The following is a 15,413-nucleotide window of genomic DNA, read 5'->3' on the forward strand; positions in this document are numbered from 1 at the left end:
TTTTTTTCTTCAGCACAGCCTGAACTCTTACACAGCTTTCTTGTAATTGTAAGTAGTCTACAGGAATAGTTCTCCAGGCTTCTTGAAGGACATTCAAAGCGCTTCTTTAAATGTTGACTACCTTCTCTTTTTATCAAGATGATCCCACACTGCTTCAATAACGTTGAGGTCCAGGCTCTGGGGAGGCCTACCCACGTATGGTTTTCCTGCACTGGCACTTTTTAGGATTTTGATTTTTTTGCCAAAAGAATACATTGCCAATCAAACCCTTTCCACATAGCACAAGGCTTCTGCACAGGACTGCATTTCTAACCCTCACTAAAATGCCTAAGAGATTAGATATTTTTGTAATGCTCAAAACATTAAGTGAAGTAACACAACTTGTTAGATGCATTGTTTGACATATTTTTGGCATGGGACTCTGACTTTTCCTCCAAGTAATCTTTCTGGAGAAGCTTCAGCACCTTGCAGTTTATCAGCAAGCTCTATCAGACGAGTCAAAACAACAGCACAGTCCCAGAGTTTCTGGTCTGGCCTGCATGTCTTCTGGTGTTTTATTATCCCAGGTCTTTTTGCTTTGTGCTTGTGACCCGTACCAAAGACTCAATTTAAAGTCCAGGAGCGGATGTAAACGTGCCTGCAAGAGAAGCAGAAACCACTTAACGGATGACATCACTGCACCTTGGAGAATTGTTCCTCCAGCCCAGTTGAATTTTTTCTCAGTGCCACTTTGGTTCACACATTTATTTTTCAAAATAAGTGTAAATGTTACAGTTCATCACCTAAGAAACATATTTACAGGATTTTGAACACAAATAAATAAGCTTGTACAGAATATAGTAGAAAGAAACGGTAAATGGTCTACAATGTACAGCAGCTTTGGCTACTAAAAATTCATTTTCCAAAAAAATCTCAAACTAGAGTTAAGTATTAATAAATAAAGCTATGTGAAAAAATAAATAAGGTACTCTTCTCTACTTTTTTTAAGCTGCTTTGTTTTTTTTTTACACGTAGAAGAACAAAGAATTGCGTAAGCTTTTACAGTCACCGCTTCATTTTAAAGCACATACTCTTGATTAAAACAGATACACAGATCTACTCAGTTGCTAAAACACATTATGAATTGGTCTCCGACCAATTTTGGCATCAAATATATCTTTGTATCGAGATATTGGCAATGGACTCTGATCCGAAACACGTTGCTTTGAAACCCCAACATATTTCATAACGCTTCTCAGATACTGTCCGACCACATACCGATCAGACTGATATGGAGAATCTAGCTGCAACAGCATGTTCGCTTGAGTGGTTTAACATCTCTGTGTCCTTAATACGCCTATCAAATCCCTGATTAGGGCCTTTATCCCACCAAGAATCCCGCAGTGGGCTTTCTAAAACACTGGCTCTAAAGAAAGTGCTACGTTTCTAATATGCTCTGATGTTGCAACATGTACCACTGTGTACAGATGCTAGCAAGCTACTCTTACAAATCACGTAATTTTCTCTTATTTGAAGAGCTAATGAGAACGGCACAACACGATCTCAGTAACAATGAGGGATTTTTCTTTTTTTCCTGATACGGGCTTATGGTTGTTAACCAACTGCAAGACATCAACAGAGAAATTAGTTAAGGCTATAAAATTAAGGCTTTTAAAAGAATTACTACTAACAATCACTTGCAAGTAAGAACAGTAGCTCCCTACACACACACACAAACACACACAGCTGTGAATGAAGATGTGAAGTGAGGCATGGTATCAAAGACATTCCTTACAGGCCCAGATGAAGTCTGGCACCCTTTTGTCTCACCTGCTATCAATAAAATAACATTCTAGCTGGATGAAGATCACTCTGAGATTTGGGAGTTGGAGTGGCAGATTCCCGTGGAAAGAACCAAAATCAGATGAGGCTGGGTCCGAAGATTATGACTCTTGGCTAATATAACGAAGACAAGTCTAGACACATTTCACACAATTCCCAAACCTGGTGTTTTTTTTGCATAAAAGCAGTTTGTTATCAGACTTGACTGGAATGAAAGAAATAATGCTGGGATATGTGTCCTTCCTGTCATTGATTTTGGCAGGTGGGTGTTTAGACTACTATTTTTAAAATGTTCCACTCTGGCCACACATAGACACCCACTCTAAAAGCAAAGAGTGGGCAAGGAAAACACAATATCTAGTAAAAAGGCTTTAGAAGTTAAAAAAAAAACATGGAAATCACACATTGAAAAGCAGGGGTTTGGATCTGGAGGTCAATATGAAGCCTACGGACTTGTTTTGATTTGGATGCAGAAACCAATTTCGATCCAGCTGGATTAAAAGTTCCTTTGGCCTCCCTGCTAATGACAATGATTACAACCACAATGAAGCACTGCTTAAGAGGGCAGCACCTATGCTCCCTTTAAACTACTGCCCAAACCCCTGTCCTAAAGCTTTTTATGCTCCTCTTATTGCCCCAAAGTTCCAGTTCCAAAGGAGGCAATAATAAGCAGGTATATTACAGTGTTCACAGTCAAAGTCTGGTTTTCACAGAGAAATCTGTCTGGTTGCCGCATTCTTCCGTGCTTTTATATGTCCACCCGTCCATCTACCTCACAGAAAGTCCCTTCGCCCGAGCGTTCAAATACAGAAGAATGAGGGCATAAAATGTAAGAGTCAGTGGTAACTTGCTTAGTCTTGAAGAGCATCCTTGTTTTTACTGTCACACAGAGAATGGTGGGAAGAAGGCAGCGCCCAAGGTGTGTGTGCTGTTACATTAACCACCTTGGATGCAACAGAAACGAGAGGGATGTGCCAGACAGCTCTGATCTGCAGAGTCTGAGGGGTGTTTTTTTGTTCGTTTTTTAGCATGGCGTCCAGTCATTGCCCATGCTCAGTTTGGCCCTGGGGATGGTCAACTTTTCCGTACAGGGGGAGCTCATTTCTGGAGAGAAGTGAATGATGCCGCAGTCGTTCTTCACGTTGTGAAATTTGTTGTCTTTCGAAGGCTCCATGTAGACCACTGAATTCTTGTTGACGTGCTTCTTCAGGATCACTGTCTGTGGTGCAAAAGGACCAAAATCATTGGTTGGTAGATTACTGCTGTAGTTCAGATCATAGCTAATAAGCAGTGACAGGTTGCCATGTTGCACCTGTTTGCACTAAAAATAATACACTGCTAAAAAGAAAAAAATGAAAGGAACACTCAGTTCCACTTCTGTGACATTGATCTGGTCAGTTATGTAGCAGAGGGGGTTGTTAATTGCTTCCAGCTGCTTTGGTGTTAATGAAATTCACAACAGGTGCACTGTAGTGTCCCCAAACAGGCTGGATGCCACCGACATTTTCCCTCCTCAACTTTTCCTACGGTTTTCTTTTTTCGCCTGTTTTGCACTTTGGCTGAGTCAGTGTCTCTGCTGGCAGGAGATACCTGAACCCTACAGAGGTTGCACAGGTACTCCAACTCCTGCAGGATGGGACAGCAGTACTTGCCATTGCCAGAAGGTTTGCTGTGTCTCCCAGCACAGTCTCATGAACATGGAAGAGCTTCAGAGACAGACAGTTACTCTAGGAGAGCTGGATAAGGCCATAGAAGGCCTTCAACCCACTAGCACGACCGGTATCTGCTCCTTTGTGCAAGGAGGAACGGGACGAGCACTGCCAGAGCTACAAAATGACCTCCAGCAGACCACTGGTGTGAAGGTCTCTGGCTAAACAATCAGAAACAGACTTCATGAGAGTGGCTTGCAGGTCTGACATCCTCTAGTAGGATCACTGCCCAACAGCGTCGGCCCTGACTGGCACTTGCCATAGAATACCAGAATTGGCAAGTCCCACAACTGGTGGAGTTGCTGCAGTGAGATTTCATCAAAGTGGACTAGCCTGGTGAATCATTTCTTCTGGGTGTCTTTGAATTCATCTCAGTGTAGATTGTTAATTTTCATTTCCACCAAACAATGTGGCATCCTTTTGTTCCCAACACGTTAGCCAGTCCATATTAGTGCAAATATCAACATGATTTTTTTTTTACCATTGAGTTCTGATGTTTTCATTTCTTGCAGTGTAGAATCAGCTACCACAGTCACATTTCATGGTAGAGACTTTATGAACGACCTGATCGTGTTTCATTTGAAAGAATCCTAAAGTCGTGTCGACCTCAGCAAGAGACTTCTCACCTTCTTTGGCGCACTGTAGCAAGACATCTGCACCCACTTCTTCTTCTTATTGATGAGTAGCGCCACGATGAGAAAGATCACGATGGCTAAGAGGAGACCTGCCAGGATCCAGGCGGCTGATTGGTAGATGAGAGCCATCTCTGTTTGGCTGGGGTAATTCTCACCTGAACGTGGCTCATCTGTGGAACAAAGACAACATTTATTTTGAATATTTATCCCAATGACAGCGTGCTCGTTATGGAGCCAGCACTATGTACCAACTCTAAATTGAAAACAGGTCTTTTTTTTTCTGTTGTTGTTGACTTCATTGTATCGCCCCTCAAACGCTAACGCTGAAGAATTAACTCCTGTTCCATGGAGATCATGTTTTGCTTATGCCCATTCATCATTACTGTTTACTTCAACATGAGTTAGTATATATTTCATTCATTTATCAAGTTGTTCCTAACACACTCTATTAGTATAAACACTCACTGGGATTGGCAGCAGAGTATAGCAAATATGCCAAATTACTCATGTATGGTTACTACTGTAGTGCACTAAAGGAACTGGGGAGTGGACGTCAGTGGAGACGGCTGTGGGGGGGAGAAGTCTGTAAAAGCAGGTACCTGTAACAGCAATGATGGGCGGCACAGTGACAGTGGTGAGCCACACCGTACTCTCCGCTGTCGTGGTAACTCTCGCCTTGGGGCGGCTTGTCGACACTATCACCGGCACTGATGTCGTCATTTCTTTTCAGACAGGAACAAGAAATGAGATCCATTACAAATATGAATGGTGTAACGCAATAAAAAAGGCATAAATATGTCTAACCATGAGTAAGTGTATAGACTCCCTTGTGTTTCAGCTGTGTTTATACGCTGTGTCTGCTTTAAAAAAAAGACAGAGCATTTTTCCTCTGGGCATATCACGAAAACAAAGGCCCTGGTAAAATATGGAGGTGAACAATGGAAGCCTATGCTGAGGGTTTCCTCTATAGGAAAAGCTGACATGGAACTTTGCCTTCCTGTGCCACTGCAGAGGAAACGTGAATGTGCAGATGCTCGAGGAATGTTTATGCTCGGAGCAGGCAGAGTATGTGTGTGTGCGCATGTGTCACATGGAATATTTTGCAAGTGACGGTGTTTGCCTATGTAGCGCCAGAGTGGCTACGACTAATGAACAAACACACAAACGGTCCAGACGCTGGCATTCCCTCAGTTCCTCCCTCCTTTTTGACGTGCAGGGTTATGAATTACTCTTTTCCCCCATCAACAAGCTTTTCACTTTGACTAGAAGTGTTATGTAAACTTTAATTTTAGAATAGAATATAAGCTCATGTTTTAGGTAGTATAATAAAAAACAATCAAAGCTGGGTCTAAAGACAAATTTGGTACCAACGTTTTAAAACTCTAACCGCTCTAACCACTCACCGAGACAGTGTGGGCAGCACTGGCCCTTGCGTAAAACAGGCACCCTGCATTTGGCAGCTGGACAGTGCTGAGAGAAACACTGAATAGTGCCGTTGTTGCAGGTGCAGCTGGTGCAGACGTTGGCCTTCCAGGAGTCTCCAGCTAGCAGCACGTCTCCATCGCTGGTTATGCAGTACTCCTGCTGGCTGTTGTTCACTGGCAGGAGGGGCGTCTCTTCTGCACACAGGGGAATAAGTTAATGAAAAAGCAGAAAGTTACACTGCATTACAGCTCTTTCCTCTCTTAACTGGACTTGGTAATGTCGGGTTACAGCGTGCTTCTACACGTTTCTAATATGCTCTGCTCCTAAATGACGACTGTATTTAACCCTGCTATTGAACAGATCAGTCAACAAGTTGTTAGGTCTTCAGAGTTGTGTTCAGATGTAGAACGTGTGCATATGAATATCTATAACAGATGTTCAACCTAAACCCTGCTGAAAAAGAGATCTATGGCTTTTTCATGATCCTGAGTTAGCTTGTCCACACAGCGCTAATCTAATGTACACATACATCACAGGGCTTGTTGTGAGATTTGTATTATTCCCACATTCCTGGTGACCAGACCCATACATATATCAAAGCCTGGCCTTGACAATCTGCTTTTGTTGCAGGCAGATGCAGTGATAAGGCAGACCGGCATTCTCAAGGAGCAGCTCTCAGGCTGCAGTCATGCATTGCTGATTTGTGAGCCTCATGCTGGGGAGTGCTCGGGACACATTGTTTATGAGTTTGTGAGGGAATTGTTTGGGTGCACTTGTAAATAAAATATGCGTGCGGTTATGCATTTTGTAGACGTTCTCGTGACCGGAGAGCTAGCATAGATTTGGCGAGATCAGTTGCATTCTTGCCCGTCCAATAATAGAGTTAGAAGCGCCTCCAGTGTGGGCCGAAGGGTAAAAAGCAGAACACATGTGCTGCCGCTGGCCTCGAGGATCTCTGCGTAAACCCTACCGGTCTTGGCTGGTTTCTTTATGAGCCTGTGTGCCTGACATAAAACTGCCCAACAGAGTGCAACGTGCAAGACCTTCCAAAACCACATGCTGGTAGAACACTGAAAACAGCTTCACAGCTCCCTGCCTACCATCCAAACCTGTGATGACACATTTGAAAATATTCTAAAATATTTTAATTATATAGAACTTATTTAATTTGAATTACCTGCGCATACATGGCAGCAGGTGTCCTTGTTCCTGATCGGCGCTTGGCAAAGAGCTGGGGGACACAGTTCGGTGTCACACAGGACGCGTCCCTTCCTGCAGGTGCAGCGCGTGCATTCGTCCAGGTTCCAGGTCTCCCCCTCCACATAAAACTCTCCCCCAGGTGCTCTGCACACCACCATGTCCATCCCCTCAGGCTGACCACTGCCAGAGTCGTCTACAGCAGGAGAAGACGAAACATTCATTCATTCGGCCTTTAACAACAGCTGCTACATGACACAGTGAAACAATTATCTTATATATATATATATATATACATACACATATACATATATATATATATATATATATATATATATATATATATATATATATATATATATATATATATATATATATATGTATATATATATGTATATACATATATATATATGTATATATATATACATATATATATATATATATACATATATATATATATATCTATATATATATATATATACATATATATATATATATCTATATCTATATCTATATATATATATATATATATATATATATATATATATATGTATGAACAGAAGTTGCAAAAACAAAGATGCTATGGAGACCGTTGTCTATTAACCACTGTCAACTAACTGATCTAATGAAAACATCTTCCTGTCCAACAGAGCAGCAGACATCTGCAAGATATTAGACTTTTTGTCCCCCTGACTTTAAAGTGTGCATAGCTTCTGAAAGTTGTAGACATTCCCCTTTAAATATTTGAAGAGCAAACTGAATCATTCCTCCATAAATATCCCTACACTTGGAGATTCGAGGCCAAAAAAAGAAAAAAACGCATCCTTTCCATTTTTAGAGAAACAGAGACGGTGTTTGCATGTTTAAGGGGCCAGAAAGTGCGAGATTTAAGAGCTAGATTCTGAGTCAAAGCTCTCTGCCTGCTGTGTGTGACTATATAACGTCACTGGAACTATTTCTGATCTCTAAAGTGTTTCATTTAAACCAATCTTTAGTCTTATTTTCTTAGTTTTGTACATTAATTTTAGTGATCACAACAACACCAGGAGTAAATGCTGAGATCTAGCAAGACAGCAAAAGACTTGAACGTGGCTGCACCCATAATGATGGTAATAAACTGTTATTGGACTGGAAAACTAGATGCGGGCAACTACAGCATGATTGAGAGACTTGAAAGTCTTTGTGTAAATAGGGATAATTGTTTTATATGAATAGCTTTGGGAATAACTGCACTATTCTCCCTTGTTTGGCTTTGCAAATATGTGCAACTAATAAGGAGGGTGGGTGGAAGGGATGTTTTAAATCTGTCTGCTTGTTTTTTCTTGACTCACCAGACTTCCTCTGAGCAATGTCACTGATGTCATAGATTATTACTGATGAGCCCAAACTATGAAAATAAGAAAACACTTGCTATAAACAGCACAGAAACATACCCTCACAGGTAGGGCAACACTGGTCAGGCTTGACAACAGGATGAAGACAGCTGGGCACTGAGCAGGATATGAGCACGCACATCTCCCGTCCGGAATGGCAGTAGCAGTCGCGACAGCCATCATGCCAGCCCTCACCTTCCTCATATTTCTGTCCATTGGATGTGAGGCAATAGCTGGACACTGGGGCCGGGGCAGTGGTGCTCGGGACGTGACCACTTTCTGGAGACACAAGGTGCAGGCATTACTGGGATGCCTAAGAGCTATAGGAAATTTCCAAATCTCTTTTCTTTTTTACTGACTTCCCAAAAAAGTGTTTTTACCACTAAATATTTTATTAGTCTACAAAGAGAGTCTTTCAGGACTTTCAAATCAGGCAAACAGTGGATTATTTGCAGTAGGAACATCTCTGTGTGTGTGTTACTGTGTTTGTGCAGTAGGTGCACAGATTACCTCGTAAACCAAAGAAAAGGTTAAGTATATTTGAGGATGAGATATTTATACTAGTTCTAAAATGGCAAAGTAAACACAGCTGCAGGCATAAAAGTGGCTTCTGCATACTAACTTTTAAAGCAGGAATTTGAGGGAATCTAATTAGAGTTGCATACACATCCCCAGGATAAAGCTAACATCAACAAGAAGCACGCATAAAAGCATCAGTCTCACGGCAGTAAAGCAAAAGGTCACAGGAAATCAAAGCTCAGGTTAAAATCAGAAACTAAGCTCTCCTGTGTTCTCCCCCTTACACTTCAGGCCATGTGGGGAAACTGCAGTTAAACGTGAGGATGTAGCTCTATGTAACAATTTAGAGATGGGTGAAACATATACAAGCAAGCACACAAGCAAAAGTCTCAATAATCTTTGAACTTATGATATGAAGGTTGATCGGTTGAACATTAAAGGTCAAGAGGTTGCATAAAATAGGCAGGGCTTATCCTCTGACTCATAAAAAAGAAGAAGGTGATCATGATCAGTGAATTTAGAGATTAAAATGAACAATTCTGTTTTTTACATCGACTGGCTGTTGAGAGTACCCTGAATGTCCTTTCTACAACTTGTTTTAAACTACTGCAATATTACAGTGGCCTGTTGTATTAAAATTAGAAACTATGTTGGCTTCAACCTGAAAGGCAACTGTTTTATTCATCTTGTACTACTTGACTCACCCTTCTTCTTTCTCTATACTTCTTTATATTTTGCTACGGAAATGCTAATTAGGTCCAGCCATTGATTGAAACGTGCAAACATAGATAGAAATACAGGATATGAAGCAAAAACTGAGTTTGTGCAATTCTAATGAGATGGAAAGTCAATGTTTTTACTAACCACTAAAGTCTCGTAGTCCAGCTTTTAGGTCCTATCTTTAAGTAGCTATCATGAATAGTTCTCCGGGCTTTTTGAAGGACATTCATAGCTATTCTTTTGATGTATTTTGTCTTCATCTCTGTTGTGAGGATCCCAGAGCTTCATTAATGTCGAGGTCCACTGGCTGTTTCACAGATGCTGTAGACACTCGCTGTTCCTACCTCTATCCTGATCTCCTCCTATCTCCTGACGATGATTTAAACAAAAAATTGTACATTTTTGATTTATCGCTCTATGCAACCTGCTGCCACAGATTTTCAGTCCAGTTCTTGTGTAATCTGGCTCACCTCAGCCTTTTCTCTCTACTTCCCTTCCTCAATAATGGCTTCTTGGCAGACGCCCTTCCACTGAGACCCTTTCTGAGGCTTTAGAGAGCTGTGGATCAATCTGTCTTTGACCCAGGCTTTTGAGTCTTTTGTTCATTTCTTGCAGGTTAATGAAATGTTAACGTTCAGTTTGGAGAACCGTTTGTTATGTTTCTAGTTCTTTGTTATTGTTTGTTTTGTGCTCTTTCGTGTCCAGTCTGTCTTCCCTGTCTTGTCTCCTTGCTGTGTCTTCCCCTGCGCATCGGAGACAATATTTTCACGGACCGTCTTTAAGGTGTCGCGGATAAATACAACAAAATTAATGATACGACCGAGACAAAATCTGGTATTAACAAACGTGAATTCACTGTGTAACTGTGCAACTTTATTAGCAGCGTCCTCGTGAAATGCAGCAACAACACTGAGAGTAACATCCTCCTCTCTGCCCCTCAATGCTCTCTGGTCGCTATGGTAACGTGTAAATATTTCTTTCAAACACACAACTACAACACGGGAAAAGACCCAGGGAAACCGAGTTAACGGTAAAAACCCGAAAACCATAAATTTCACACTTGAGCGTCGAATGACTCACGGACCGGTAGGCCGGGGGGTTGGGGACCGCTAGTCTACCATGTCTGCTTATGAATGTCAAATCCGGTGTAACTCTTTCTTTCTCGCCCTCTCTCTATCTGTTCCCCGCTCGCACTCTCTTGTTCTGTGTTTCTGTATGTAGTCAGTCTGAGTCTCATTGTGTTCCCCATGTTTTCCTGCGGCTGGTGTCTGTCTGTTTCCTGTTTTATTGTGATAGTCTCTTGTCCCATGCGTGTTACGTTTAGTTTTCCTTCCCCTCTCTCGTTATGTCTAGTTTGCTCCAACTGTGTTCCCAAGTGTCTCCACTTCTAATCACCCTCATGTGTATATACTGTCTCGGTCTTCCCCTGTCTCTTGTCAGATCATCAAGTCATCTTCCCTCTGTGTCTTCTAGCATCTCTAGCTTAATTCTTCCAGTTTGAAAAAGCAGAAAGTGCCAAAAGAAAAACTCTGACCAAAGACCACTTTAATTACAATGAAGGCTTGCTCCTTAGAAGCAAAATATAAAGAAATAAAGAGTGGTTCAAGACTTTTTCACAGTACAATTATTAGTAATATCTCACAGTTTTGTGTCACCACTTGTATCCATCTTGAATCTATCATCATATCATTAATTTCAAATGTTTATTCAGTAATAAATATTGGCTCATAAAGCTCTTCGATTGTTTAAAGGTCATTACAAAATCACAGACAGTTGATCCTGTTCACCTGGACGTAGTGTTTGCTTACCTTACCTGGATGATTAAGCTTCATCAGGTCATTTCAAAAAAATTTTACATGAATTTCCAGTTAGTGCTTTTTAGTGTCTCATCTCATTTCTGGCTAAATGTTTAGACAAATAAAGTTACAAACTTCTGCATGAAACGACAGACTCTTTTGTGTCTTTTGCTTAAGTAACACAGCCAGCGAAGCATCCCTTTAATCACGACGCACACCTGATTAATAAGAGAGCTCGGTTACCTTTACACATGCAGATGGAGCAGCCCTTCCTGTTCTGTCGGTAGCCATTGACGCAGTGCTTGTCACAGGTGAAGGGAGGACACTTGACGCAGCGACACATCTCGCAGCCATGCTTGTTCCTGCTGCAGGGGAACAAACATACGCGTGATGAAGTGCACACGAAAAAGCCTTAATTACTGCAAGAGTGTGTGAGGAAGTAAACAAAGTGTCAGGACTAAACAATGCCACTCCTGTGTAGCTCAAACGTGGTTTCAAATTGCTTCACATAGAGGAAAACATGGTGTTGTGATAGAGCGAAACGCAGATGTTTCAGTCATGAATAATCAACATCTGGACTTGCTTTTCCCCTCTCTATATTAGCTGGCTTTGAAGAAGAGCAAATAAAGGGCCAACATGTGAGATCCCTGTGGTTTGCACATCATACCAGCCCGAAGCCTCTGGAAAAAAAAGAGCACAATTCACTTTCCTGCCTTTCTTATTGCTCTGAAAGCCTCGTATAAGACATATAAGAAGAGTGGCTAGATTAGCATTACTGTGAATAATAAAATCTTATCGATCTCATCGAAAAAGATGGAAAAAAATAAGAACTGGGTCCTTGTCACTGTAAACTTCTGGTTGATTTACAAATTACTGCTCCCACCAGGACATTATGGTCCAATAATTAGAGGAAGGGACAGGGACTTCTTCACAAACATACATTTTGTTGATCTGATCTGCTTCCAGTGTCTGGAAATAGACCACTTGGATCCAATTATTCCACCTAATAAAACACGAATGAGCTGCACGCTGATAAACTGGCAAAAACCCAAGTGAAAGTACAACCTGTGTGTCTGCACTTGTCTCCTTCTAGACACTAGTCCTGTTTAACCTTGTCTCATCCATCTTCGCCCAGCCACTTCCTCTCTGTCTTACCCTCCAGGTGCGTGATGATTCCTACCTCACACGGTGGCCTCATTATACCCGGATAATTACTCTATTAATCTTCGTCTGCCAGGGTGAAAAATTAAAGAAGCCTTCGACCCTGTGATGCAGAGCCGTGTCCCATAAAGAGGACACAGGATTTCAGGCTCAGCAAACAGGGGACCCCATCTATGCTGAAACAGCAATAACAGCTATTGAAACAACACTGTGAAGGGTTGGCTACAGCCTCACTGTACAAACACAGAGGCAGAGAGCGCTGCACTCTTAGAGTAAGGCTTTGTTTAAAGATAGTATGCTGAATGCCAAGCAGCACTTTGGGCTCCAGGGGGGATCATTTCCAGCAGGCCGCAACCTTAATGGCCAGAAGAATGCCATTCATAACCTGTGTGGTCCCAGTTGTGAGTTTGAGCTATGAAAGGTGGAAAAAAAACCCAATCCTGACGGCACAAGCAAAAACTTCAGATATGAGAAGTATCCGCAGAGTCCTTCATTTAGGAATGTTTAACACACGGTTTACATTCCTCTCGCTTCACAGGCCAGCGCCATTTGTTTTTGAACACGTACTGTACATTACAATGCTCACAGGATGTCATCAATACACCCAGTATAAACACAGAGATCCTTTGTGCTTTTTCATCTCTCTGCGGTGGCTGCATTCAGGGTTGTGTGTGAGAAGAAAGATTTGCATTGTAAGACTGGCAAGCTCTCAGAGGATTTCAGACTTCTAAGGCTAGACCAAAACAGCTGCTTATGAAGGATAAAGCCAGGACCTCCTGCTCTTCTCCTCCCTGCAGGATCCAACTCATCCTCCTCTCCTGTTGTGCCCCTCTTGAGCTGTGGCTCCAGAAAGAACGGTGGCGATATCAGAAGGATCCCAACTGTATATATTTCCTAAAGTCTGCTTTTGTCCTGATGTGTTTTTGATCGTTGTTTTGAGACAGGATGATGATTAATGAAATGAGAATGGTGCCTGGGGACCAAGCGTCCCAGTACAGAGCACTTCCAGATGTTTGATTGGGTTAAATGGGATTAGGAGGAGAGGAGTTGTAGAGGGCCGAGCGGCTAGTGCGGACCCCACAGCAAATGACTCACACACAAATATACACACAAGCTAACACAGAGACCCGGGATTGGCCACCAAAGTAGGCACTTTGATGACTACTGTTGCAATTGCCTGGTATACTTTCTTTGGAAGGGCATCACTTAATATTATTAAGTACTGAAAATCTTATTTAACCATACAAATATGCAGTGGAGGGATGGCTGGGAGAAAATGATTTGTAGTTTTTATGAAAACTAAAACTCTTTAAAAGCCATTTTTCCTGGAGTAAACGCAGCTACGGACTGTGAAGTGATCATTAAGACGCTGACGTAATTTTAAAATATTTGAAAGATTCAAAGCCATTGAAACTTTAAGCGCAGCACTGACAGACACATGTGTTTAAATCAGACTCAAAAACACGAATGAAAAAATTAACATACAGCTGGACTCAGCGGATCAGTGGGTGTACTCACACATATCCGTAGGGGCAGGTCTTAGTGCAGCTCAAAGGTCGGCACTTTGGCACGGGCACGCTGCACTCGCACACCTCGCATCCAAAATCATCCCTCTCGTAACCCATTGGGCATTGCAGGGAACAGTACGTTCCCAGGTCAGGGCAGGAGTCATCTGAAAGAGTTGAGAAGGAGGTCATCTGATCACGACCACTGCAATCCATTAAAGGCAAAAGGCACGAGTTGCCATGGAGCCGCTCGCAGCAACATTCCTGCTCACAAAGTAAAACACCAATAAGCTGTGATGAACATCAACATGTCTACGCTGCTGTCAAAACCAAGTGGCTGCAACGGGTAAACACAGCACTGTCCACAGCTTTAATGTGGGACTGCAAGACGCGGCACGTGAGAAGAAATGTATCATCTCGTCACGCGTTTAAAAGTCATTCCCAGTAACTTTAACCCTCTACGGTGAGCTAAAAAAAAATCAAGACTTACTGTTGAGACATTGGCAAAGAAGACATCCATTTTTGTCTTGTTGGAAACCATAGGGGCAGTCATTCACTGACAGGGAGCAGTTGTCCAGGGGAGGACATAGCAAAGGGCTTACAGTTTCATAAGAAGGCTCTGTTAAAAAAAAGTGAGATAATAGAGAGTGAGAACTTTTAAGGTACTGTTATGAATGTATTCCTGTTTTTTTATGTTTGTGTGCTTGAATCCCTTTAGTTGTTCTACTCCATGTGAGCTTTTTGTGCCAAGTCTAATAGCTACCTATTTACGCTGCCCTACTTATAAACAGTAATTACGGATAAATGCAGAGCAATTACACCGGGGTGGGTTGCACCTTAAGGGGGATTGTACCTCTCTGTCTTATTGTGCTGAACTGTCTCCTATTAATAAGCTGAATGGGTCTAAAAAGCATCCTTTGCCCCTTGATTTTGAGCCAACTCCACTGTGGTGCCACAATAAATGAGGATGGAACAAGACGAGCACGGACCCGTAACACCACTGTTCCCATTGCACGCTTTTTGCCACGTTCGGTGGGAGGAACAGCACCCAATGAGCTGTAACTAAGTATGCTTAAAGAAAAAAAAAAGGCTCTACCTCAATTATACAGCCTCCTGTGTTAAAAGGATGCTGTAATGTCATACACACAAACACACACACAGACAGGTGGGTCTCATTTTGGTGGGCAAAGGTAATAAAAAGAACAGAAAGAACCCCATGGCTAGAAAAATGCTCTGTGCTGCTGAACTTTTTTTTTTCCTGCCCTTTCTGGCACCTTTTGCAATTAAAATTTGTTCTATTTCTGTTTGTTTCAGTTATTATTACAGTTATATGTGGTTTATTATGAGGATGTCAAATTCAGGACAAGAGGGTGGTGGGAAACAAAATAAAAGGACAGACTACAAATTTAAAATGCACATTGTTGCTCCTGTAAGAAAAAAACAAACATACAGCCCCAGGAACACATAAATTAGACAATGCACAGATACATAAATCAACAAATGTTTTTGTAGTGTGAGTGTGAGAGAGAGCGAGAGAGAGAGCGTGTGTCAC

At 41.9% G+C, this 15,413-nt stretch overlaps 1 protein-coding gene across 1 annotated transcript in view; it reads right to left on the reverse strand.

Moving 5' to 3' along the window:
• Nucleotides 1–712: 712 nt before the first annotated feature.
• Nucleotides 713–15,413, reverse strand: part of LOC146552650 (cysteine-rich motor neuron 1 protein) — a 35,171-nt gene continuing 20,470 nt past the window's right edge. The window contains exons 7-15 of the mRNA XM_085257340.1: nt 14,352–14,480; nt 13,875–14,028; nt 11,439–11,560; nt 8,221–8,439; nt 6,768–6,983; nt 5,569–5,784; nt 4,765–4,887; nt 4,157–4,335; nt 713–3,040 (exon numbers count right to left, since the gene is read on the reverse strand). Coding sequence (XP_085113466.1) covers nt 2,846–3,040; nt 4,157–4,335; nt 4,765–4,887; nt 5,569–5,784; nt 6,768–6,983; nt 8,221–8,439; nt 11,439–11,560; nt 13,875–14,028; nt 14,352–14,480 — 1,553 coding nt within the window. The 3' untranslated portion in view covers nt 713–2,845. The remainder of the gene's footprint in view (nt 3,041–4,156; nt 4,336–4,764; nt 4,888–5,568; nt 5,785–6,767; nt 6,984–8,220; nt 8,440–11,438; nt 11,561–13,874; nt 14,029–14,351; nt 14,481–15,413) is intronic.

Source organism: Mchenga conophoros, linkage group LG19, assembly GCF_057382185.1.
Source record: "Mchenga conophoros isolate Kocher_MC1m ecotype Shallow Benthic linkage group LG19, M_conophoros_male_GT1.1, whole genome shotgun sequence".
Classification (NCBI taxonomy): Eukaryota; Metazoa; Chordata; class Actinopteri; order Cichliformes; family Cichlidae; genus Mchenga; species Mchenga conophoros.